At 38.9% G+C, this 24,742-nt stretch overlaps 1 protein-coding gene across 3 annotated transcripts in view; it reads left to right on the forward strand.

Annotated features, from left to right (window-relative positions):
* Positions 1-24,742, forward strand: part of Lrig2 (leucine rich repeats and immunoglobulin like domains 2) — a 59,753-nt gene that overhangs the window by 18,490 nt on the left and 16,521 nt on the right. For all 3 annotated transcript variants that reach the window (XM_052179580.1, XM_052179582.1, XM_052179581.1), the window contains exons 5-12: positions 2,314-2,457; positions 2,581-2,724; positions 3,069-3,212; positions 3,416-3,559; positions 10,054-10,134; positions 12,218-12,289; positions 12,547-12,615; positions 23,655-23,818. In XM_052179580.1, coding sequence (XP_052035540.1) covers positions 2,314-2,457; positions 2,581-2,724; positions 3,069-3,212; positions 3,416-3,559; positions 10,054-10,134; positions 12,218-12,289; positions 12,547-12,615; positions 23,655-23,818 — 962 coding nt within the window. The remainder of the gene's footprint in view (positions 1-2,313; positions 2,458-2,580; positions 2,725-3,068; positions 3,213-3,415; positions 3,560-10,053; positions 10,135-12,217; positions 12,290-12,546; positions 12,616-23,654; positions 23,819-24,742) is intronic.

A 24,742-nucleotide genomic window follows, 5' to 3' on the forward strand; every position in this document is an offset into this window, starting at 1 on the left:
AATAGAGACTTAGATTTACTCAGTTAATAGGAAGAATAGTTTATTGAGTCAACTGTAATAGGCTGGGCAGGAACTGGTGTACTGCCTGCCTACAGTGAATTCACAATGACAGTGAATTTCTGTCATTCACTGGCTGTCCCTCGGGTGTCTGTTGTTTATGGTAATTTTGGTGTGTGTGTGTGTGTGTGTGTGTGTGTGTGTGTGTGTAAAACAAGCTTAGTATTGGCCTTTTTAAAAAAGATTTATTTATTTATTTTATGTATATGAGTACACTGTAGCTGTACAGATGGTTGTGAGCCATCATGTGGTTTCTGGGAATTGAACTCAGGACCTCTGGTCACTCCAGCCCCCACTTACTCCAGCCCAAAGATCTATTTATTATTATATGTAAGTACACTGTAGCTGTCTTCAGACACACCAGAAGAGGGCGTCAGATCCCATTACAGATGGTTGTGAGCCACCATGTGGTTGCTGGGATTTGACTTAGGACCTTTGGAAGAGCAGTCAGTGCTCTTAACCGCTGAGCTATCTCTCCAGCCCCCAGTTTTGGGCTTTTGTAGATATTTATTTCCCTACTTCACGCCAAAAGAAAAAGTGCTTAGAGAAAATTGCTAGACATTGAGAACAAGGTTTGAGATTTAGTTTTAACGTTTATTTGTTGTTGTGAGAGGTGATGTAATATGCACATTCTACAGTGAGAGTGTGCAGGTCAGAGGTCAGCTGTGTGCAGTTGGTTTTTTTCTTCCATCTTTTTCTTTCTTTTCTTTTCTTTTCTTTCTTTCTTTTTTTTTTTTTTTTGGTTTTTCAAGATAGGCTTTCTCTGTGTAACCCTGGCTGTCTGGAACTCACTCTGTAGACCATGCTGGCCTCAAACTCAAGAGACTCACCTACTTTTGCCATTAAAGGCATGTGACACACCTGACTAGCCTTTTCTTCCATCTTTAGGAGTGTTTTAGTGATGAAGTTGAGGTTGTTAAGCTTGTTTGGCAAGTGCTTTTACTTGCTAAGCCATTTTGTCAGCCTAAGATTTCATTTGAGAGCTTTTCATTTTAGTACTGGGAACTAAATGCAGGGTCTTGTCATGCTCAGCAGTGGCTGTGCTGTGAGCCACACCTCCAGTCCTAGTCAGCAATTTTGTGAAAGGTAAAGAGGACTGATGTAGCTTACCTGGTGTGCAGTTGCTGATAGTTAGTATGTGTCCTAGTTCCTAAAGTCTAGTCATCCTGTATGGTAACATCCTAAGTGATGTTGTCTTTTTCTTTTCTTTCTCCTTCCCCCTCTTCCCCCTTCTCCCTTCCTACCCCTTCCCCTTCTTTCTCCCTCCTCCTGTTTCCCTCTCTCTCTCCCTCCTCCCCCCTTTCTTTCTTGTTTGTTTTGAGACAGGGTTTCATTCTATAGTTCTGGCTGGCCTGACACTATATAGACTAGTGTGGCCTCAAATTCATAGAGATCCACCTGCTTGCATTTTCCAAGTACTGGCATAACATTTAAGGGTGTGCTCTACAAAGTCCCACCTTACCCTTGTTTTTCAATGCTAGGGTCCAAACCTAGGACCTTACTATATCCTAGACAAGCACTCCATCACTGAGCTATACCTCCAGCTCTAACATAATTAATTTTGGATGTGAAGGGAGAAAACAATTAAATGATTTGTGGAATAAAATAGCAGTTAAGAGGCTAAGGAGATTGCTCAATGGGTACAAGTGCTTGGCTCTGCAAGCACTAGGACCTGAGTTCAAATTCCAAACACCCATAGGAAAATTTAGGCATGTCTGTGTGTGTCTGTAACTTCAGCATTGGGAGGAATGAGAGACAGATGCTGAAAGTTCAGTAGCCAGCCAGCCAGCCAGCCAGCCCAGCCACAATGGTGAACTTAGGCTCCATGAGAGACCTTGGCTCCAGTTGTATAAGTCAGAGAACGATAGAGGTAGCTCTCCCTTTCCCAGTCCGCTCTGGCCTCTGCACCCCTACACACATTGTGTATACATACACATGCACACGAAAAGTACCAGTCAAGATGTTTCTGTTTTAAGTACCAGTTAAGATGTTTCTGTTTTGGTTCATAAGCATGCTGATTGGGTATTTGTGCCTTTGCATCACATGTGCTTGCCATGAACCTTGATGCTTACAACCTTGGAAAATATGATTTTTGTCCTATGTTTAAAAAAAAAAGCCTGACTTAGGGTGGGTACTGGAAATAGCAGTAAAACAATTTGTCAATGTGTGTCTAGTTAAATGACAGAGTTGGAGCTAGAGCTGGACTTGGGTGGTCACCACTGTTTGTTGTCTTGTGCTGTTTCCTTGTCATTTTAGGAATCTGAGTAATAATAGGATAACCACCTTGGAGGCTGGCTGCTTTGACAACTTATCAGGTTCTTTATTAGTCGTAAAGTTGAACCGGAACCGAATTAGCATGATTCCACCTAAAGTCTTCAAGCTGCCTCATCTCCAGTTCTTGTGAGTAACAAATTTGATGGATTATAAGAAGACAAGCTTTCCTTTATAGCAGATTTTCTTCTAAATTACTGTTAGAATAACTCAGCCAATTTTTTAACTGTAATTTTTGTTTGTTTGTTTAAGGGAACTGAAAAGAAACAGAATTAAAATTATAGAAGGCCTTACCTTCCAAGGGCTCGATTCCTTGCGCTCACTGAAAATGCAGCGGAATGGAATTAGCAAACTCAAAGATGGAGCGTTTTTTGGCTTGAATAACATGGAAGAATTGTAAGTATTAGACTGGGGGATAGTTGTGAGGACTTTTCCTTTTCCATACCCCTTGTTTTCATAAGGACTTTAAAGTTTTTTAGTTTACTGGAATTCTTGTTATTCATAAGCTTTTCAATAAAAAATAAATTATATTTCATATTCTTTTGACTCAAAATTACCAGAGTTTATCCTGATTGGGAATGCTGTACCACCTAGTCTGTCGGTTTTATAGATACTTGCTCACTTTAGAGCTTAAGTTTCTTGGGTCACTAGAGTTTAGCAAAGGTGCCTGCCAGTTTAAAGGAAATTTAAAACTGTACTTGGTATTGAATGCCTTGTTTTCCTTCTCTATAATTGTACAGAGAACTGGAACATAATAACCTTACAGGAGTGAACAAGGGGTGGCTATATGGCTTGCGAATGTTACAGCAACTGTATATGAGCCAGAATGCTATTGAAAAAATCAGCCCCGATGCATGGGAATTCTGCCAGAGACTGTCTGAACTGTAAGTGTTGGGTGGTGCTTCATGGGAGGGAGGGAGACTAGGCAGACTGGAGTCAGTTATTCTCATGGTAGTTGTGAGATATGGCATCCCCTAGTTCCTCAGTTTTTTTTTTTTAGAAAACTGAACTTAGTGTGTCAGTAGAATAAAATTCATAGATTGGGCTAACACAATAATTCCTGACTTCAGTATTTTTTGTTTTTTAGGGATTTGTCCTATAACCAGTTGACCCGCCTTGATGAATCTACCTTTGTAGGTCTGAGCTTACTGGAAAGATTGAATTTAGGGGACAATAGAGTCACTCACATTGCTGACGGTGTATTTAGATTTCTTTCCAATCTTCAGACATTGTAAGTTTTGGTTTTTATTTTTTTTTTAGAATGAAATTAAGCAAGTGAATGAAAATAATCAATATGAAAATGGATATGTGCTAGCAATTTGTGCTTCATTTATTCTCTAGCCCATAAAAAAGTTTTAGAGCAGTTTATACTTTATTCTGAGTTAAGTATCATGACAGCAAAGACTCTCCCTGTCAGTTGGCAGTGTCAGAATGCCGTTACCTGCTTGTTCTCATGATGGATAGTGTCCCACAGCTATAGGCTTTTGTCTGGAAGCATGCAGTTACTTACGGTGGTGGCAGTTCTGTTTACTGTTAATAGTTTGCTGCATGAACTTGTGTTTTGTTTTTTTGTTTGCTTTTTGTGTTTTTTTGCGTCTTTGGGGATAATGCTAGGGATTAAAGCTTCAGCATACTAGGCTAGCACCGTACCATTGAACTACATCTTCATGACTTTGCCCAAAAGAAACTAACTCCTTTTTTTATTTTTTGTTTTTGGAGATAGGATCTCAGTGTGTAGCTTAGGTTGTACTTGAAATCTTAGTTTTGCTTTCCAGGTACAGGGATTATAGGCATGTATCACCATGCCTCGCTAATTGTGTATGTGTCTCTGTGTGTGTATGTGCGTGCATGCTTATACTTGTGGTATAAGATGCTGTTAATTGATTATTGGCCCTGTTCAGTGGAGCACTCTGTTAGCATACACAAGAGCAATATAATCAGTCAACAGCAGCATCACCAATGAATTTCATCAGGATTGCTTGTAGGAGTCTGGCTCAGGTACCAGTGGCCATAAGACTGAAGGAAACGCCTCTCTCCTCCCACATCAACCATTAAGTATGTGTAATGGGGCCTTGTGAGCCTCTTCTTCCTCCATTATAAGTGTTAGATAGGCAATCACAGCTTCTGGGAGTTTATGGTTATTGCGTCATGTCATGCTTGGACAACATTGTTCACAACGCCTGACTTCTTGTTTCTGCCCTAGCATTCTCTCCATTCCCTCTTCCATGATATTCCCTCAGCTTTGTGTGTGTATGGAGGGGATTTCAGCATCCAATTTATGACTGAGTATTAAATACTCATTCTCCTCACCTTTACCAATTATGAGTCTCTGCAGTTAACTGCTGGCCCACTCCAAAAAGGAGCTTCTCTGATCAGAGCTGACAATTATAGTCTGTCTAAATGGCTATAGATTTGTCTATATAGTCATATACACAAATCTATATTCATAAATGGTTATGTCCATTAGGAAAATAATAGCAGTTGCTTCCTGAGCCATGGACCATGTTTGTTGAGCAGGCTTCAAATCCAGTCACAAAGTAGTTGGTAACAGACTTGTTGATTTTAATACTAGTGGGCACATTTTGCCTTATAAGTCAGTAGTGTTGCACATAGGTCTCCAACTGAGTTAGACTGTTAATAATAATATTCCTCTAGCACTATGAACTAGCCAGCAGAAAGGAAGTTTCTAGCAATTCTAGTTTGATTTCTCTGTTCTGAGACCAAAGCATGTGGTACCTTCATCAGTGTCTTACCATCTAGTAGTAATTGGCTTGTATTGTTTTGGCGGCCTTTTGAAGTCTTTCTGTCCAGTAACTTGTAGGGAAGTAGCCCGCCCTGGCACTGAGGTTTGGTTTTATTTAATAATGAATGGCTTCTGTAGCAGCTTTATTCTCTCATTCATGGTACCTCCATTCAAATTGTTTTTGTTTTTTGATTTAGATTTTTAAAGATTTATTTATTTTATGTATATGAGTACACTGTATTTGTCTTCAGACACACCAGAAGAGGGCATCAGATCACATTGCAGATAGTTATGAGCCACTATGTGGTTGCTGGAACCTTTGAACTCAGGACCTTTGGAAGAACAGTCAGTGTTCTTAACCACTGAGCCATCTCTCTAGCTCCTAATTTTATTTTTTAATTGTCTTACCAAGTATTAGGTTTTCTTAGGGGTAGGGGCTTTTCTATATTTATAGTTTTAACTGACTTTCTTTCCTACACTTTCCTCTTTCCCGTTGCCTCTTCTTACCTCCATTCCCCTGCTCCTTTCCTGGGTAAACTTTTCTACTTCTTGTATTCTTGTTTCTACTTTTGTGTCACACGGGTTCTATCCCTCCCCACTAAAAATGTCTTGCCTCGTCTCATGGGCTCCTTTCTCATAATTAAGATTCTTTTTTGTTGTTATTGTGTTGGTGGTGGTGGGTTTGGTTTTTTTTTTTTTTTTTTAAAGACAGGATTTCTCTATGTAGCCTTGGTTGTCACTGAGCTAGCCTCAAACTCACAGGATTCTGCCTTCCAAGTGCTGTGATTAAAGGTGGGCATCTGGCTAATAATTTAGATTCTTAATAGCTCTTGAATAGGATACTTGTTTATTACCTTTTAAAAAAGATTTATATATATATGGATACTTTGTCTGCATGTATATCTGCATACCAGAAGATGGCAAATGCATTCAGCTCAGTCTTTCACAGTCTCAACTCTATTTAAATAAAGTTCAAAGTCTCTTCTGAGACTCAGGTAGTCTTCTAACTATAACCCCTATAAAACCAAAAAGTAAATCACATATTTCCAACTTACCGTGCCACAAAATATATATTACTATTCCAAAAGGGGGAGAAGGGAGCATAGTGAAGAAATACTAGATCAAAGCCCAGTGTCAGAGGGCATGTTAGGTGGCTTTTTAAATCCCATTTCTTCCAGCTTTGTTGACTGAAACACACTTCCTTCTCTTGGGCTGGTTCCACATCCTTTTTGTAGCTCTCCTTGACAGGTATCTCAAGGTTCTGCCATCTCCACCACTTAGAGTTTCCAGTGTAATCCAGGTTTCACTTTCACAGCTTCATGCAGTAGCCTCTTTAGGCCACAATGCAGGGACTCTTCTGTCATGCACCTTGTCTCTCTGGCTTTCTTTAACTGCTGAAGCAAATTCCACAATCCTTTTACTGTGTCCTTGATCAAGACGGAACTGTGTGGCCAAAGTGCCAAGTTGTACTGCCTGCTCAGGTTGAAGCCTGCGCCCCCTCCGTGAGTTACATTTGCATAAGCTTTGGCTTGTTGGTGGTTTCCTTTGCTACATAAATATTCCTGTAATGCAAATTTTTTTGGATCTGCCAGCAGTATACATAATGACATAGATAGAATCTTTTTAATATTTTAAAGCTTAGGTCTTTTAGCTAGGGCAGTCTCCCAGCCAGCGATCTAAAATTAACCAGACCAACTAGTCTCCCACCCTCTATGTGACTAGCTCTGTACCTCTCTGCTCCAGTGTCTATCATGTTCCCTCTATGTATGCCAGTGAATCTCCTTTCTGATTTCTTTTTCCAGAGACCCTCTATTATAAGGAAGTTCTTCTGCCTTCCATTTCCTGCCAAGCTATTGGCTGCCAGTTCTTTATTAAAGCCAGTCAGTCAGTAAGGAAGGAAGGTGAATGTTTAAAAAAATATGAGGCCTGTGATGGGTCATAGGAATAACAGTACCAAGATCCGCTAGTACTCAGCTCTCTTCTAGTTTGGCAATCAACAATTGAGTATATAGAGACAACCTTTACTCAGTGTACAAAAGATTACTCCAACACTTTGCTTTTTACAAGATTCAGGGTTATCTGGTTGGGTCTTGCCCTAAAGTACCATTCCTTTTATTCTGTTTAGCATCAGACCTTTTTTTTTTTTTTCCAAGAAATTTATCATCTCTGTGAGCATGGATCCAACATTCCATTGCCTGGTGCTCTTCTTACCCCACATATACGTTTTGCTTTTCTTTTTGCCCTGCTGGCCCCTTTTCATTATAGATCAGTGTAACAATGATAACCACATAACACAGTTAGTGCTAAGCTGCCTTGACATCTCTGCCAACAGCATTTGTCTGAACCTCTTCAATTTAGACTCTGGCAGATTTTTTCTAAGGGTAGAAAAGAAGTACATTCTTTGCCAAAATATCACAAGAATGGACTCTAATATTCCTTCTTTCTGAAACTTTTTGAGCTGAACCTCCATAGGCCACATTGCTTTCAGCACTACTGTCTTCCATGCTCCTACTAGGATGGCCCAATTAAGCCCTACTCATAGCACTCAACTGCTTTCTTAATCCAAAGTCCCAAAGTTTCCATACATCTCTAAAGAACAGTATGGTCAGGCCTGCCCCAGCCGTACCCTGGTTCCTGATATTAACCTCTCTCTAAGTTCTACTTCTATGATGAAACACTATGAGAAAGCCAACTTATAAAAGGAAACATGTACTTGGGGGCTTGCTTATAGTTTTAGAGGGTTAGTCTGTAACCATCATGGCAGGAACTGTGTAGGTAGCAGATAGGCAGGCATGGCACTGGAGTAGTAGTTGAGAACTTACATTGAACCACAAGATGGAGTCAGGGAAAACAAGACTGGGCCTGTTGTGGGCTTTGAAACCCAACCCCAGTGACAAACCACCTCATATAAAGACACACACCCTTAATCCTTCCCAAAATAACTGAGAGTCAGTTACTCAAACATGAGTTCATGGGGGCCATTCTCATTCAAACCTCAAACACACATGCATATAAAAACACACACCCCTGGCCTTAAACTGAGAGAGATCTACTTACTTTTGCCTCCAAAATGCCTGGGATTAAAGGTATGTGTCTCCATACCCCACATACTCCACTGCTTATTTTTGCCTGCCTTATTTATCCACTCATTAATTAATGTAATTAGTTAATTAATGTAATTAATGTCTCAAGACAAGGTTCTGCCTTGTTACCCAGGCTGGCTTTGAACTCTCCATCTTCCTGTTAGTTTCCTGAGTCCTGGGATTATAGGCATGAGCCACCATGCCTCTTTTGGTGAATAATTTGGAAGAGGGAGAATGTCCTGAAGAATTGATAGTAAAATAAAATGAGCTATATTAGCATTTTACTTGAAAGCTAAGCAAAAAGGAAACCTTTTTTGGCATCCACACTTTATATAATCTTATAAATCAGAAAGCTTGTACCTTAGTTTAGTATGAGATAGCTTTAGGAAGTAAAAGTGATTAAATACTTCTACTATAACTGGTATTTCATCAGCACATGATATATACAAATGTACTTTCTCCAAGAATGGAATAGTTTTTATAGAAAAGGTTTTTAAGAATGGAATAGTTTGGGTTGGAGAGATGGCTCAGCAGTTAAGAGCACTGACTGCTCTTCCAGAGGTCCTGAGTTCAATTCCCAGCAACCACATGGTGGTTCCTATAGTGGGATCTGATGCCCTCTTCAGGTGTGTCTGAAGACAGTTACAGTGCACTCACACACATAAAATAAATAATTGTTTTAAAAAAGGAACGGAATAGCTTTTAAAGAAAACACAATGAACACTCTAGCATGTAGTCATAACATTTTTGCTTCCCAAGGGGAGTGTCACATTGCTCTTGAGCTGTAAAGTTCTGTGTTGGTATTTCTCTTTGAGGTGTTATGTTTAAGTGAGCAGAGGGATGGAGTGGAGAGATGGCTCAGTGGTTGAGAGCATTGACTGCTCTTCTGAAGGTCCTGAGTTCAAATCCCAACAACCACATGGTAGCTCACAACCATCCGTAATGAGATCTGATACCCTCTTCTGGTGTGTCTGAAGACAGCTACAGTGTACTTACATATAATAATAAATGAATCTTTGGGCCAGAGCAAGCAGGCCAGAGGGAGCAGAAGTTCTGAATTCAATTCCCAGCAACCACATGATGGCTCACAACTATCTGTACAGCTACAGTGTACTTATATACATAAAATAATTAAATAAGGGGCTGGAGAGATGGCTCAGCGGTTAAGAGCACAGACTGCTCTTCCAGAGGTCCTGAGTTCAATTCCCAACAACCACATGGTGGCTCACAACCATCTGTAATGGGATCTGATGCCCTCTTCTGTTGTGTCTGAAGAGAGCAATGGTGTCCTCATATACATGAAATAGATAAATCTATAAATAAATAAATCTTATAAAAAAAAGTACACAGAGCAGGTCTTGGAGCACTCAGGAATCTCATGACTCAAAAATTACATTTGAAAGTTGTATTTGTCACCTTTATTTTGAAACCTTCCTTTTTATAGGGCCCTGCCTACAATTTTTAATAGGCTTGTACAATTAGATAAGGTTAACTAGGAAGATTAAGTTTTTGCTTATCTACATTTATTCATCAATCCATTCACCCATCTATCTATTTTTGAGACAGGGTTTCTCTGTGAAGTTCTGACTGTCTTGGAATTCATTGTGTACATCAGGTTGCTTTGAATTTACAGAGTTCCACCTGCCTCTGCTTCCCAATAGTTGAGTGCTGGTACTAAAGATGTGCACTACCATGCCCAGTGCTTAGTTAATTTATTAATTTTTCTGTGTTTATCACAAATATTCCGTTAGAAAGCAGGACTGAGTCTTCATGAAAAATGGCTGTTAAAATAAGGATTGAAATTAACATATATGTTCCTTTATGTTGCTGTGTTAGGATGCTGCCTAGTGGTGTGGTGGTCATATTGGCTAACAATCTTTTTCTCCCTGACACTTTCAGAGATTTGAGAAACAATGAAATTTCATGGGCCATAGAAGATGCTAGCGAAGCCTTTTCTGGACTCAAAAGTCTCACTAAATTGTATGTATCTGTGATGTTTATATCTGATGTCTTCAAGGAGCAGTTTTAAATGTTACTGTGTAATGTTTATTTTATATAGTTAGAAAGTCTAAGCCTTCTGTCTCCTAAAAACGAAAGTTTTGTTTGTTTGCCAAATAGATTGGTACTTTTTATTTATAAAGTATTCTTATGGAAATTTGTTTTTTATTTCTTAATTAGTTTCAGATCGGCATTGTGAGAGATGGGTTTCATTGCCGCATGTTCATACATGTTTCATTACTCTGTTCACATTCATTCCTGTTTCCTACAGCCCTCTTCCCACTTCCTCCCTGCTGCGGGTGGTTCCCTTTTTACATCCAGGTAGTCCCTTCTCCCTCCTGTGACACGTGCACCATTCTTTATTAGATCTGTTGCTTCCCTCTCAGGATCCCTTTTCTAGTTTCATGACCTACAAACATATGTATGCACACACATATGTAATTCTAAATCTAGGTTCTGCATATGAAAGAAAATGTTTGGTTGTAACTATTTTCTTGAGATGCTGTAACTTAATTTTTCTTTATGGCTGGATAGAATTCTTTTGCATATATGTGTTACCTTTTCTTTATCTGTATTTTAATGGACATGTAAGCTGGGCTTGTTTCTTGGCTGTTGGCATGTAGTGCAGCATGGTGACTCAAGTGTCCTGTGGCATATTGCTTTAGAATCCTTCAGGTATATATCTGCCGGTAGCATGGCTGGAGCCATATGGTGGTTCAGTTTTCAGATTTTGGAGAAACCTCCATACTGATTTCTATAGTGACAGAACAAGTTTACATTCTCAGTCTTGTGGGATTTAAATAAGTTACCAAATAGAGTTTTCCATTCAAGTAAGAGCAATGTTCTGAGAAAATATGGTTGAGCTAGTAGGGTCTGTAATCATGGGAGCTGTTATGATTATAAAAAGATAAATCGGTATTAAGATATATTCTATGGGGATGTGGTGAGGTGTGGGGGAAGGGGGTGTCTCAGTGGGCCCATGCCAAGACATCCCTTATCCCTGAGGGACTAGCCACACAACAGTATAGTATAGAATAGAGTTTATTTAGGGCATGGAGAGGGGTGTTAAGAGAGTAGTAGTAGAGACAGAGAAAGACAGAGAGAAGGAGAGAGTAGAGAAGTAGAGGCCGGCTGTGACCACGTGGAGAAGAGAGGGGGAGAAGAGCCCAAGAGGGCAAGAGAGAAGCAACCAGGAAACAGAAGTAAAAGAAAAAGAGAGGAGGGGGTAGGCAGCCAGGTAACTATGGGAGGAGCATATCTGGCTGTTACCAGGTAACTGGAGGAGGAGTCCAGACAAAATACCAACAGGAGTTATCTGGGGAATCAGTCTAATAATAGGGAAAATACTCTTCCGTAAATCATTTGAGATCCCCTATGAGAAGGATTTCTCCAAAGAATCATACCTGTCTGAACATCTGTAATCTTACCAGCTTTTATTAAAGAGAGCAATGGAGAACTATGAGAAAATGAGGGAGAGGAAATAGTATGATCAAATGAATAATATGTGAAAATTAAAATAAAAATTTAAAGGGAAAAAAAATGGAGAATATAACCTCACTTAGCATGGGCAGGCTACCACTATTTTAGTGGTTAGGATGACTGTTCAGAGGACTTCCGTTGAGCTCTGAGATCTCAGTAGATGCTTTCATGTTGTGCTTTGTATTAATTAGTAAGTTCATGACTTTCTTAAAACTGCTTGTTTTCATTAAGCTAGTGTGTATAATTTTTCCCTTAGTTATATCTCAGTAAAACTATTAAAGGTGCTAAAGGGATGGCTCAGAGGTTAAAAATGTGTTCTGCTCTCCCAGAGGACCTGAGTTTGGTTCTTAGCACCAATATCAGGAAGGCTCATAAGTACTCATAACTTCCCCTTCAGGGGATCTGATATTCTCTTCTGCCTTCTGTAGGCACAGCACTGAACATGGACATACCTCTCCCCCACCATATACACACAGATACATAACTGAAAAATAACTTTTAAAATGTGTGTAATACCACAGTGCAAGCATTTAATACAATTATATCTCATGTAGGTAAATATTTAATGAATTTAATTTTATTTCAGAATCTTGCAAGGAAACCGGATTAAGTCAGTTACACAGAAAGCATTTATTGGTCTTGAATCCCTTGAGTATCTGTAAGTATTTCATATATTTACTCACTATATAATCTTTGTGCTGGGCACGGTGGTGCCTGCCTTTAATCCCAGTCCTCAGGAGGCAGTGGCAGGCATATCTTTGTGAGTTTGAGGACAGCCTGCTCTGCATAGCAAGTTTAAGGCAAGCCAGGGTTACATACTGAGACTGTATGTCAGTAGATATTCGTGAGCATTTAAGCATTTATGTGACTTCACTACAGAAATGGTTATTGATGTTGTATTTCTCTTGATTTCAGAGATTTGAACAACAATGCTATAATGTCTATCCAAGAAAATGCTTTTTCTCAGACTCACTTAAAGGAACTGTAAGTAATTTTTTCTCTTTTTGTTAGTACTCATTGTATAGGAAGTACACAATTTGTGTATCTGGTGCTCATATGAGCCAGAGGAGATGATTTAGATTCTCTGGAGCTAGAGTTACAGATGATTGAAACCACCATGTGGGTGATGGGAAATAAACTGGCTTTTCGGGAAGAGCAGACAATGTTCTTAACCACTGAACCATCTCTCTACCCCTCCTTATCTATAAAGTAAAGAAGGTTACTCAGATATTTCAGTTGTATGTGATTCAGCAAGAGAGAGAACAGTGTTAACACAGTTGGTCATGTTATTTAGTGATAACCCAGCACTGGACAGTCAGGAGTGTGTGCTACCACATGTGTGTTGCCTGTGCTCACAATCTTAGCACCACCTGGGCTCTTGTGGATTTTACTTTCTAGACTGTTTAATGCATGTGTCTCTAGTTCTTACCCTATGATGTGGTTAAGGAGGATAACAGCTGATTTTGTTTTTTACTTTGTGAAATCGATCTAGGATTTTGTGTTATTAATTTTAATGTCTTTAAACTACTAAGATGTTCAGAAAATTTAAATATTGCAGTAGTAAAAAGAGTGTTTTATACTTTTTCCCATATAATTTGAAAAATAATTTTTAAAATATGTATGAGTATTTTGCCTAGATATATGTCTCTGTACTATGTACATGTCTGGTACTTCTGGAGGCCAGAAGAGGGCGTCATATTCTCTGTTACTGGCATTACAGACAGTTGTGAGCTGACATGTGGGTGCTGGAAACTGAACCCAGGTCCTCTGAAAAAGAAGTGCTTTTAACTGCTGAGCCATTTCTCCATTCCTATATAATTTTTTTAAATTGCCTTTAAAAATTATTTTATGTGTATGTATCTCAGTGTATGTACATATACTACATGTATACATATGTGAGTTCAGGGAGATCAGAAGAAGGCATCAGATGCTCTGGAACTGGAGTTACAGATGCGTTTGAGCTGCCATGGGGATGCTGAACAACAAGTCCAGGTCCTTTGTGAGAGTTTTTACCTGCTAAGCCATCTCTTCAGACTCCTAAAACTGGTTTTATTATTTAGAGAGTATTCTGAGTGAAGAAAGTTAACCCGGGAATTCTTAATAATTTAAACAGGTGTTGGAAAATCAGTTTTTTTTTTTAAATGCCTTAGCTAGGGTCTACACAAAGGATATGCAGTCGAGTTAGTTCATGACAAGACAGTGATAAAAATGGAGAGAAAGCTTTCAGAAACTTTTACAATGATATTATGACATCTTTGTATAATTTTTAAAAAATCTTAGTTTTGGGCCAATGACATGGTTCAAAGACAGTGGTGCTGCCATCAAGCCTCACGGTCTGACTCCTGCAAGTTGTCCTCTGACCTCCACAGAAGAGCAGGCACATAGCCAGGTGTAATGGTATAAAGGTGCTCCCCTTTAGTTCAAGTACTTGGGAGGCAGAGGCAGGCAGATCTGAAGTCAAGGTCAGGCTGGTGTACATAGTGAGTTCAGGATAGCCAGGGTTATATAGAAAGACCCTATCTCAAAAGAAAAAAGTATGGCATGTGTGTATGCCACCCCCTGTCCCCAGCACATTTACACATACATACATATGTGGTAAATAAAAGTCTAAACAAAGTTATCTTAAAGTACTGATTTGTAATAGGTTGGAAAATTTAAAAACTGGTTCTTACTATAGATGGAGATGTATTAGAAATGTGTTTTTAAGTTTGTGTTCAGACTCTTGCTCCATTTCTTATAACTTGTCATAGCAGGCAAATTGTTTAGCTGGAGACTTAGTGTTTCTTCTCAGAATGGGAGTTGTGGTTCCCTAGGATCATTTGTTTACTAAGACATTCATTCATCCTTTGTTGTGTACTGTATTGGATCATGGTCTCTGCTCTTACTTCATATTATGTTAAAGCTTATTCTAAGGACAATGAAGAATTAAAATAGTAAGGGCCAGGTATGTAGCTTGGTTGGTAAGGTGTTTATCTAGCATGTGCAAGGTTCTGCACTTCATTCCCTAGCACTGCAAAACAATAATAACAACAATAGAATAAATAGATGGAGACATGGAGGGTTTCCAGAGAATGTTGAGCACTGATCCAAGACACATAGTACATATCAAATGACTAATATTTAAAACAAAAATCAAAATATTATGAAAATCTGGACTATGGATATAACCAGTTGGTAAAATACTTGCCCATCATGTGTGAAACTCTGGATTAACTCCCTAGCATTGCATTAACCAGGCATAGTGGTATGTGTGTGCCTATAATCCCAGCACTCAATATGTGAAGTCAGGAGGATCAGAAATTTAAAGTCATCCCCAACTACCTGTCAAGTTTGAGGTTATCCTGGGCTATGTAAGACCTTGTCTTAAAAAGATCTTTGAAAAATAGTCATTAATTGCTTTTTGCATGTTAGAAAAATTAGAGGGGTCTTGTAAAACATTTACTTCTAAGTATAGCTAATTTGTAAGGATTCAATTTAACTATAAATCAGCTTATCTTTTTTTCTACCAGTATAATCTGAGCGTCAGCAAGAAAGTTTTAACCATTATGAGAACCTAGTTCAATGTATACTTTGGATAGAAGGCAGTATATTTTCAATGTAGAGATGAACAAATAACAAGTATTTAAATAAAAGAGTCAGGCAGGTTCCTGACTCTTTTAGGCCTATCTTTGTACTTTTTTTTTTTTTTAAGATTGCATAACAAATGACTCCCATGAAGAAGTATGGGAGAGGGTCCTGATCCTGGAAAGGATCGATCTAGCATTGGAAGGGAATATAAGGACAGAGAAAAAGGAGGGAGGTGATTGGAGAAGGGATGGAGAGAAGAAGGTTTATGGGACATACGGGGAGGGAGGATCCGGGAAAGGGGAAATCATTTGGAATTTAAACAAAGAATATAGAAAATAAAAATATTAATTAAAAAAAAAAAGACAGTGTCTCCCTATGTAGACCAGGCTGGCCTTGAACGTAAAAGATATCTGCCTGCTTCTGCCTAGATTCCCTAGATAACTGATCACAGTTTTTCCTTCTGTAACATTCCCTAGATGATGTCTGACCTCTCTGGCCTGCCTTTAGCAAGAATCTTTCTAGGTTGTTTTAACCCTCCTTATTTGTGAGGCTGCCTGCTGATTCTTACCCCTCTTTCTCATTAGTTAAAAATTCCTATTTGCTGTTGCTTGTAATTAGAGTCAAGCCCAGCTTCTTTGCTCTTCTACAGAATTTCATTGCAGTAATCTCTGTGCCTGGGAGATTGTCTTGAATAGACTCTGCCTTACCATGCTTTAGCAAGTATCATTGAATAGCTTTTCCTTTAACAGTTATGGTGTTGTGGCATGGATAGGATCAAATTCATCATTGGACCCCCGCTTCTCACTCAGGTCTCCCAAATATACACCTTTGAAACCTTTGTCTTCATTCCTGACTGGTTGATCAGGGATCCAGTGGTGAGTCAGACTGGTGAACCATTGCTCTGGACTGGAGCTGGGATCCACTGGATCTGGTAAGGAGAGATTGTGATTTCTGAGATCCGAGTGCAGTTTCTAAGCTGGGGCAGAGTGCTGCCCCTCATACCTGCTCTGCCTGAGGTCTTCCTGGACCTCTTTTCTGAGTGGGAGTTGTTTCCTGACTCCCTGGTGTATTCTTTGTCCTCTGTAGAGTCTTTCTTTTTTCTTGATTAGATTCTGTTTTTCCTCTAGGAACTTCTCTGCCCTCACTGGAAACCCTGGCAATAACATGTTATGCTGACTCTAGCCACTTACCAGTCTACTTCCTAATTATTGGAATTTTATTGTCCTCTTTTGGGGAACTTAAGGTCTCCCTGTACAGGTTCTTCTTAAGATCATTCCCTTCCATCCCTCTGAGTCTTTTGATAATGTCTCTGAAAATCCTTTTGCATTTTGTCCATCCACCTCTGTCAGTCCATATCCTATTTTTACTACTCCCCTTTCAGGCTACCTACTGTCCATTGGAGATTCTTGAGACTAATAAACCCAAATAGTAACTGTGTAAGTCTGAAAACACTGAAGTATTTTATCTATACTCAGATGGGCTTTGGAGATACCTAAATAGCTCCTATGTGTCTCTGTAACCTCCCTAAGAATGATTATATGTCACGGCAAAATAATTTTTAAGATTTTTAATTAGCATATATTGATTATACATGATAATAGGTTTCATTCTGACATTTTCATGCATGCATGTAATGTATTTTGATCATATTTATTCCCTTATCCTCTCATCCCCTACTACTTCCACTAATCCTTTTCCTAAGTAGCCCCACTTCTATTTTTATGTCTTTTTTGTTTGTTTGTTTATTTTTGTGACCCAATGAGTTTCTTAGGGCTGTTTACAGAAGCATGGGCACCTTAGCCATGGCTATAGCACTGAAGAAAATGTCTCTCCATCTCCTGTAACCCTTGACAGTGTATAAATTATCTGAGGAGGTCCAAGCTGATAGTTTCCTCTACAAATAAATATATTTCACCTTATCCTTTAGGAATATGTCCCTGTGCTGAAAATGCATAGTACCAAACGTTACACGCTATAAAATTACTGCTGTAGAATAATAGCGTTCACTTTTCCTTCTGTGTCTTGTGCTCTGTTACTGATTCTTCATTGCTTGTGGGTTAGAATTTTAACAAATTAGAGTTATTTGAACCCAAGCCACTGTAACACTATAACACTTGATCTAATAATCAGTATAGCCATTAAATCATTAATGGGTGATGAGTTTATGCAGTGTGGAGATACTAGACAGAAGGATGATTTATATCCTGAATGGAATAGCATAAGGTTATTTTCTCATCAAAATGGGACACAACTTAGGAATTGTTTACTTTTGTGCTTTTGTATGTAACATTTTTGTATATTATTGACCTTTTGTGTTAAAACTGCAGGAAGCAAGCTGTGGGTAAGGGAGATGTACTGAATTTGTAAATAAGTATCTTTCCCTCTTTATTTTTCAGCAACATTTTGTATAAAAATGTAAAGTATAGGAAAAACAGCAGTTTTTTACTTAAAACCACCTTTGGGAGGTAGAAGCAGGAGGATCTCTGAGTTTAAGGCCAACCTGATCTACATAGTGAATTCCAGGCCAACCAGGGCTATAAGAGAGACCCTGTCTCAAAAAAAGTAAATAAATGACTGAGCTTATGTTAGTGTTTTAGTGGTCAAGATTGAAATCTTAGACTGGAAGATGTAATTTCTGTTTGCATCTGTTTATATAGTAGTTTGTATATGTTAGCTATGAATGTTAAATGTGTTTGTGCATTAAGAGACAGGAATTGACATGAGGGGTCCTGCTTTTTACCTTAATTTTGAGCTGGGGTCTCCCACTGATCTTGGAGTTTTGTTTTAGCTAACCTGGCCAGCATGCTCTTGGGAGTCTCCTTGCCCCTGCTTCTCCCAGAGCTGGGGTTACATATATGTGTGGTGCACCTGTCTTCCCCACAGCTGGGTTACATACATGTGTGGCTGCACTGGTCTTTTACATGGACCCTGGAGATCCAGACTCACATCCTCATACTCTCTTTCACAAGAACCCTTTAGCCACCCAGCCACCTGTAGCCCTGAGATTTTTGTCTAGCTCTAGATTAGTGGTTTTCAACCTTTGGGTTACAACCCCTCTGGCAAACCTGTAGCTCCAAAAATATTTACATTACCGTTCTTAACAGTAGCAAAATTACAGCTATGAAGAAGCAACAAAATTAATTTTATGGCTGGGGGTCAGGATATCATCAGGAACTGTGTTAAAAGGGTTGCAGTGTTACGGAGGCTGAGAACCACTGCTCTAGATGACGATATTGTCAAATTAATTTATACTTTTTTTTTTAAAGAGTTCTTTTAAAATTGTCTTAAGGAAAGAAGAAAGATGGGAAGAAGGAAGGAAGGAGGGACGGAAAGAAAGAAAGAAGGAAGGAAGGAAGGAAAAGAAAAGAGCTAGGTGGAGGTACAGGCAGTGGATCTCTGAGTCTAATGTTGCTGGCTTGTTAAAAACAGCTGTATTTTCAGAATTGTCAACATTGACTGTGATACAGAATTTCACTTTATCTGGGTTTCTACTGCAGTTTGTTATCTTCCGTAATGTTTGCACTATGAAATTATAACTCAACCCGTGAGCAGAATTTGCACTAAAAGAGCTACTGATGCTTATCAAGTCCGAGTCCAAAGAAGAAAAAGAAAGGAACAGTATTTTTAATTTTGTAGGTTTTCCTATGATACGTTTTTCTTTTTTGAGAGTTCCGGGCAGGCCTTGCAGGTGCTGAACACATGCCGTGCCACTTTGAGCCTGTGAGTCTTTTCCTCGAGACAGCATGCATGTATAGCCGTGTACCATCATACTCAGTTTTCAGTAATATTTTTGACTATTACCTCTCTTAACAGATAATGAGAACAGATTTTCCATATGAATTTTAATCATAATTAAGCACAAGCGAATCAGGCAGATGTAAGCAGAGTAAATTTATGAATGAACTTTTAACCATTCACTGTTTTTATGTAATGTGTCTATGTAAAACAAGCCATACTACTAAGTGAAATGGTGAAACTTATTCATTGAATCTATAGATAATTTCAAAGTATAATAAAATTTGAGGCGTTAATTGTCAAATATCTTCAAACGTATATGCTTTAGATGGCTTTTTCTTTAGGAAACAAAATTTATTTGAGTCTGTAAGTGAGTATGTCCTGGGCTGTAGAGAAAAAAAATGTACTGTAGCCATATGCTTGCAGAAACTTAAATGGTATATATGGCAAGTTACTTTTTGTGTCTTTTTTTTTTTTTTTTTTTTTTGCTTTAAAATGTCAAGTATCCTTAAAACTTGTAAAAATGTTTACTGTTTTATGGATATGGGTATTTTACCTGCATATACATTTGCACCACATGCATGCCTGCATGCCTGCTGTCCAAGGAGAAGATGATAGAATGATGAATCTTCTGGAACTCAAGGTTCCATCATATGGGTGCTGGAAACTGAGCCTGGGTCCTCTGAAGAGTAGAAAGTGCTACTAAATCTCTAAATATCTGAGCTATTTCTCCAGCCCTGAGTGGGAAGACTTTTATAGGTCAGGCTTGGGTGCAGTGAACACATAAAGTCTGTTTTGCACAAATTCTGGGACATGAATACTCCTTAACCACAAGGACAGACTAGAAGATTAATATAGTCATGTGCTCAGAAAGAAACAAAAGATATAATTGTAAAGGGGTCTTGGAGGAGAGGCAAGCAAGCCTGTTGTCAGTGGAAGCTAGAAGAGGCTTAGATCTCCCAGAATTGGTGTTTCAGATGAGTGTGAGCAGCCATGTGATTGGTGGGACTTGAACCTGGGTCCTCTGGAAGAACAGGAGTGCTTTTAACTGCTGAGGCATCTCTCCAGCTCCACAACAAAAAGTTACTGTTAATGTTGCTAGCTAATCCTAAAAGTAACAATGCTGTATACAAGGAGAGATGAATATATATTTGGTAGAAAAGGATATAAAGTACAAAGATATTTCTTATTGCATTTGTCTACCTTACTTGTGTGTGTGTGTGTGTGTGTGTGTGCGCGTGCGCGCGCGCGCGCATGCATGCGTGCAGATCAGAGGCCAACTGGTGGGTCAATTGAAGTTATCAAGCATGCCAGTGGGCACCTTTACCCACTGGGCATCTCACCCAGCCCCAACAGATAACATTTGTAAAGTTGAGGGGAAAGTGATTTTTGTATTAGTATGGAGTTGATGCAGAATGAAAATGGAGAACAAAGAACAAAACATTTGAATAGGTATTAGAAAGTCGGGAAGAGTCTCACATAGTCAAGCTGGCTAAATGGAATCAATTCTAAGAACTTTGAAAAGACCATTAATGTTAATTGTTCTCCTATGTATCATTAAAATATATTTTTTCATTGAAAAAGGTTTTCTGAGGTCCACCTATCATCTCTTGATTGGTTTCATCTGTCCCTGACTTTTCCCTTGTCTCTTTCTCTCCAACCTTCAAGATTGGATAGATTGTAGGATCTTATAAGTGCTAGGCATATTCTCTAGCACTAAGCCAGCCACACCTCCAGCTCCCCCCCCCCCACTGGCCCCTTGAAACTGTAATTGACCAGGTTGGCGTAAACTCCTAATCCTCATCCTGTTCAAGCTTCTGATTGCCAGTCCTTACCAAGTCCTGTAGTCTGCTCTTGTACTTCTCTCCAGCTTTCTGAGATATTTCCATTTATTCCCCAGCATCCTGATTTGATGCATAATAAAACAGCCTTTCCCAAAGTTCTGTTAGCTAAACACCTCATGTCGTTTCATGTATTCAAGTATTAAATGGGAAAATCAGACAGTTGCCAAGGTTTATCCTAAAGATACTTTGAGGCCAACATGTAAGAATTTGTAGCTCCCCCACCCCTCAAGGTTTCTCTGTGTAGCCCTGGCTGACTTGAAACTTGATTTGTAGACCAGGCTGGCCTCAAGCTTAGAGCTCTGCTTGCCTCTGCCCTGAGTGCTGGGATTAAAGGTCCAACTGTAGCTAATCTTTTTCTGGACTTAAAAAAAACTTGAGTTTAAATTTTGTTTTAGCCACTAAGACTTGTTTTTCTTTCTTTTCATAGAAATGACCCTGCCCCCATTAAATATCTCAAGTGCTTATACCACTTAGCAATCTCCCTCCCTCCCTCTCTCCCTCCCTCCCTCCCTCCCTCCCTCCCTTAAAAAGAAAAAGAAAAAAGAAAACCTAGCAGACAGGATGATAACTCAGGCCTGTAATCCTAGCAACTAGGAGGCTGAAGCCTGAGGGATGAATGGCCTTTAGTACCATGAAGCCCACATAGAGTGTTCAACTCATAGTAGTTCTCTTCATGCACATGAGAGCCTAACAGAGTACACATGCACAAGTGTGCACATGCATACACAATTTCCCCCCAAAGTATATGAATACTACTTAATAAAATGTTAATGAAAACTATTTTTTAATTTATATGTAACTCTTTCATGAGCCTCAAAACACTTATGCATGAGGAAGAATACAAAAAACCATAGAAATTTTAATAAATACTAATTTAAAAATATTTTAAGAGCTTGTTAAGATGATTTAAGAGGTAAAAGCACTTGCTGAGTTCCCAGCCTGATGACCTGAGTTGGATTCCTTGTCAGTGGAAGGAGAGAACCTCCACACATGCACCAAGTTAAGAATGGAGCATTTCAGTCAAAGAATAAGTTGTAGTATTCCCCTAATCATTTGCTTTCTCTGCTTTCATATTTAAGGGATCACAGTGAGAAAAACTGATTTTTCAAAGGGATCTGTTTTGGGTTTTTTGTTTGTTTGTTTGTTTTGTTTTGTTTTTGTTTTTTGTTTTTGGTTTTGGTTTTGGTTTTTCGAGACAGGGTTTCTCTGTGTAGCCCTGGCTTGTCCTGTAACTCACTCTGTAGACCACGCTAGCTTTGAGCTCAAGCTCAGAAATCTGCCTGCCTCTGCCTCCCAAGTGCTAGAATTAAAGGTGTATACCACCACTGCCTGGCTAGGGGATCTGTTTTATAAACCGCATTTTTTTTTTAAAGTGGCTTTTGCTGAGTTGAAGTATACATTGCTTGAAGGCTGAAGTGCTTTCAGTTTTCTTTTTTCTTTTTCTTTTTGTTTTTTTCAAGACAAGGTTTCTCTGTGTAGCCCTGGCTGTCCTGCAACTCACTCTGTAGACCAGGCTGGCCTCGAACTCAGAAATCCACCTGTCTCTGCCTCCCAGAGTGCTGGGATTAAAGGCGTGCGCTACCACTGCCCAGCCATGCTTTCAGTTTTGATGATGTAATATGAAAGTAAAATACACTTCCCACAGTAAAAAGCGTTTTTAGTGCTCTTAAATCTGTGATTAGCTTTTGCTCCCAATGTTTCAAGATTTTAAATCTCAGGAGTATAAACAATTGTACAGTGAATATCTGCAAACCTTTCATCTGGATGTACCAGTTATTAATCTTTGACAAACTTATCCAATTCCTCTGTATCTTTTCTCACTCTGACCTTCATACTCTCTATATATACATAGTTTGTGTGTGTGTGTGTGTACATATAGTATATATTTATATATATATATATACATATATATATATATATACTTTTGTTGTTCTCAGACCATTTAAAAGTTGTAAAGAGATATCAAGGGGGTGGAGAGTGAGCTTGATAGTTAAAAGCAGCTGTTGATTTTTGCAGAGGACTCTGATTCAGTTCTTAGTGCCTACATGGTGGCTCAGAACCATCTGTTACAGCTTGGTGTGTATTTCCTAAAAATAGGGATATCTTTTACATAGCTACATTATTTTTTTCATCCTCAATGAAATTAAAATTTATAAAATTGCATAGTGGATTGCCCATCTTCATATTTTCTCAGAAATCACCCTGAAATCACCCTATTTATCAGAAATATCACCCTGGCTGAAGATGCAGCACAGTTGGTAAAGTGCTTCTTTAGGATGCCTAAGAGATTCAGCCCCCAGATATGGTGCTAGGTACCCACAATACAAGTATTTGGGAGGTGGAAGCAGAAGATCAGAAATTTAAGGTTATTCCTTACTACACACAGTAAGCGCAAAGCTATCCTGGAATATATGAGACCCTATCTCCAACAAACAAACAAAACATACATATGTATGTATACACATATATATTTCCCTGTTTAGATCCCCCACCCCACCCCTTGCCAATCAAGAATCATGTTTGTCAGTGGGTGTCATGGTATATATCTGGGATGGCAAGTTTGAGGCTAGACTGTGAGTATAATAATTGTGTCTCAAAATAGTCCTCCCACAACAAATAAAGACGCATGCATGCATTTCATTCCACTGCGATGGCTCTTTACTTGTGTTTAATTTAAAATAATTCTCTTGTCCTTCAGTCTTTCTGATTTTTTTTTTTTATAATGCTGACTTTATTCAGGCTAATGGTCTGTTTGTCTTATTATAATGAGATGAACATTTTTGATATGTAAACACATATATGTATAGCAAGATTTTTTCTGCAGAAACTACAATGAAGCTAAAATGAAAGGTTCTTTCCCTTGTTTTCTTTCTGTAGTGTTCTGAACACAAGCAGTTTGCTCTGCGATTGTCATTTGAAGTGGTTACTTCAGTGGCTGGTGGATAACAACTTTCATCATTCTGTGAATGTAAGCTGTGCACATCCTGAATGGTTAGCAGGGCAAAGCATCTTGAATGTGGACCTGAAAGATTTTGTCTGTGGTTTGTATTTCAGTTTTAAATTTTAAAAATTTAACTATTGTAACAACAAAATTAAGAGGATGAAATACCATCAACAGAAGCACCCGCATGCTCCGACTAGCTCTTGTGCTGCTCTCCAGGCCCTGTCAGGGCTTGCTTAGTACAGGCCACATTTTGTGTTCTTTGACTCAGTGTTTCATAAAGGTGTTTTTCTCAGTGTCTTTTGTTCTTGTTTGTTTTTCTTAGCACAAGGACTTTCTCAGTGCTGCCTTCTCATTGTCTTTCAGTGATCAGTTTAGTGGCAATGTGAACGTTGGCTGTAATTTGAGAGGAATTATTAACTTTAGGATACATACCAGTAAGACTTCTGAATCAATTTTTTTTTTAATGTGAAGACTTAGTAGATTCTGAAAACCACTAAGAAAATCCATGCTATAATCACAAGTGTATAATAATATGTGTTTATAATCACCAGCCTCATTTTTTGGATGCAGTCTCTTGGAAAAAGGACAGACAACTTGGAATGATCAGTTCTGTCTTTCCATTATGAGGGTTCTAGAGAGCACACTATGTCATTAGACTTTAAGACAAATTCTTTTACCACTGAGCCATCCATTGGCCATGATGGAATTTCCTCCTTCCTTCCTTCCTTCCTTCCTTCCTTCCTTCCTTCCTTCCTTCCTTCCTTCCTTCCTTCCTTCCTTCCTTTGAAAGATTTATTTACTTTATGTATGTGAGTACACTGTTACTGTCTTCAATCACATCAGAAGAGGATGTCAGATCCCATTACAGATGGTTGTGAGCCACCATGTGGTTGCTGGGAATTGAACTCAGGACCTCTGGAAGAGCAGTCAGTGCTCTTAACCACTGAGCCATCTCTCCAGCCCAACATTTTTATTTTCAAAAATAAATCTATAAGTTTCTTTCTCAACTTGGAGGATTTTC

Source organism: Apodemus sylvaticus, chromosome 4 (genome assembly GCF_947179515.1).
Source record: "Apodemus sylvaticus chromosome 4, mApoSyl1.1, whole genome shotgun sequence".
NCBI classification, from domain to species: domain Eukaryota; kingdom Metazoa; phylum Chordata; class Mammalia; order Rodentia; family Muridae; genus Apodemus; species Apodemus sylvaticus.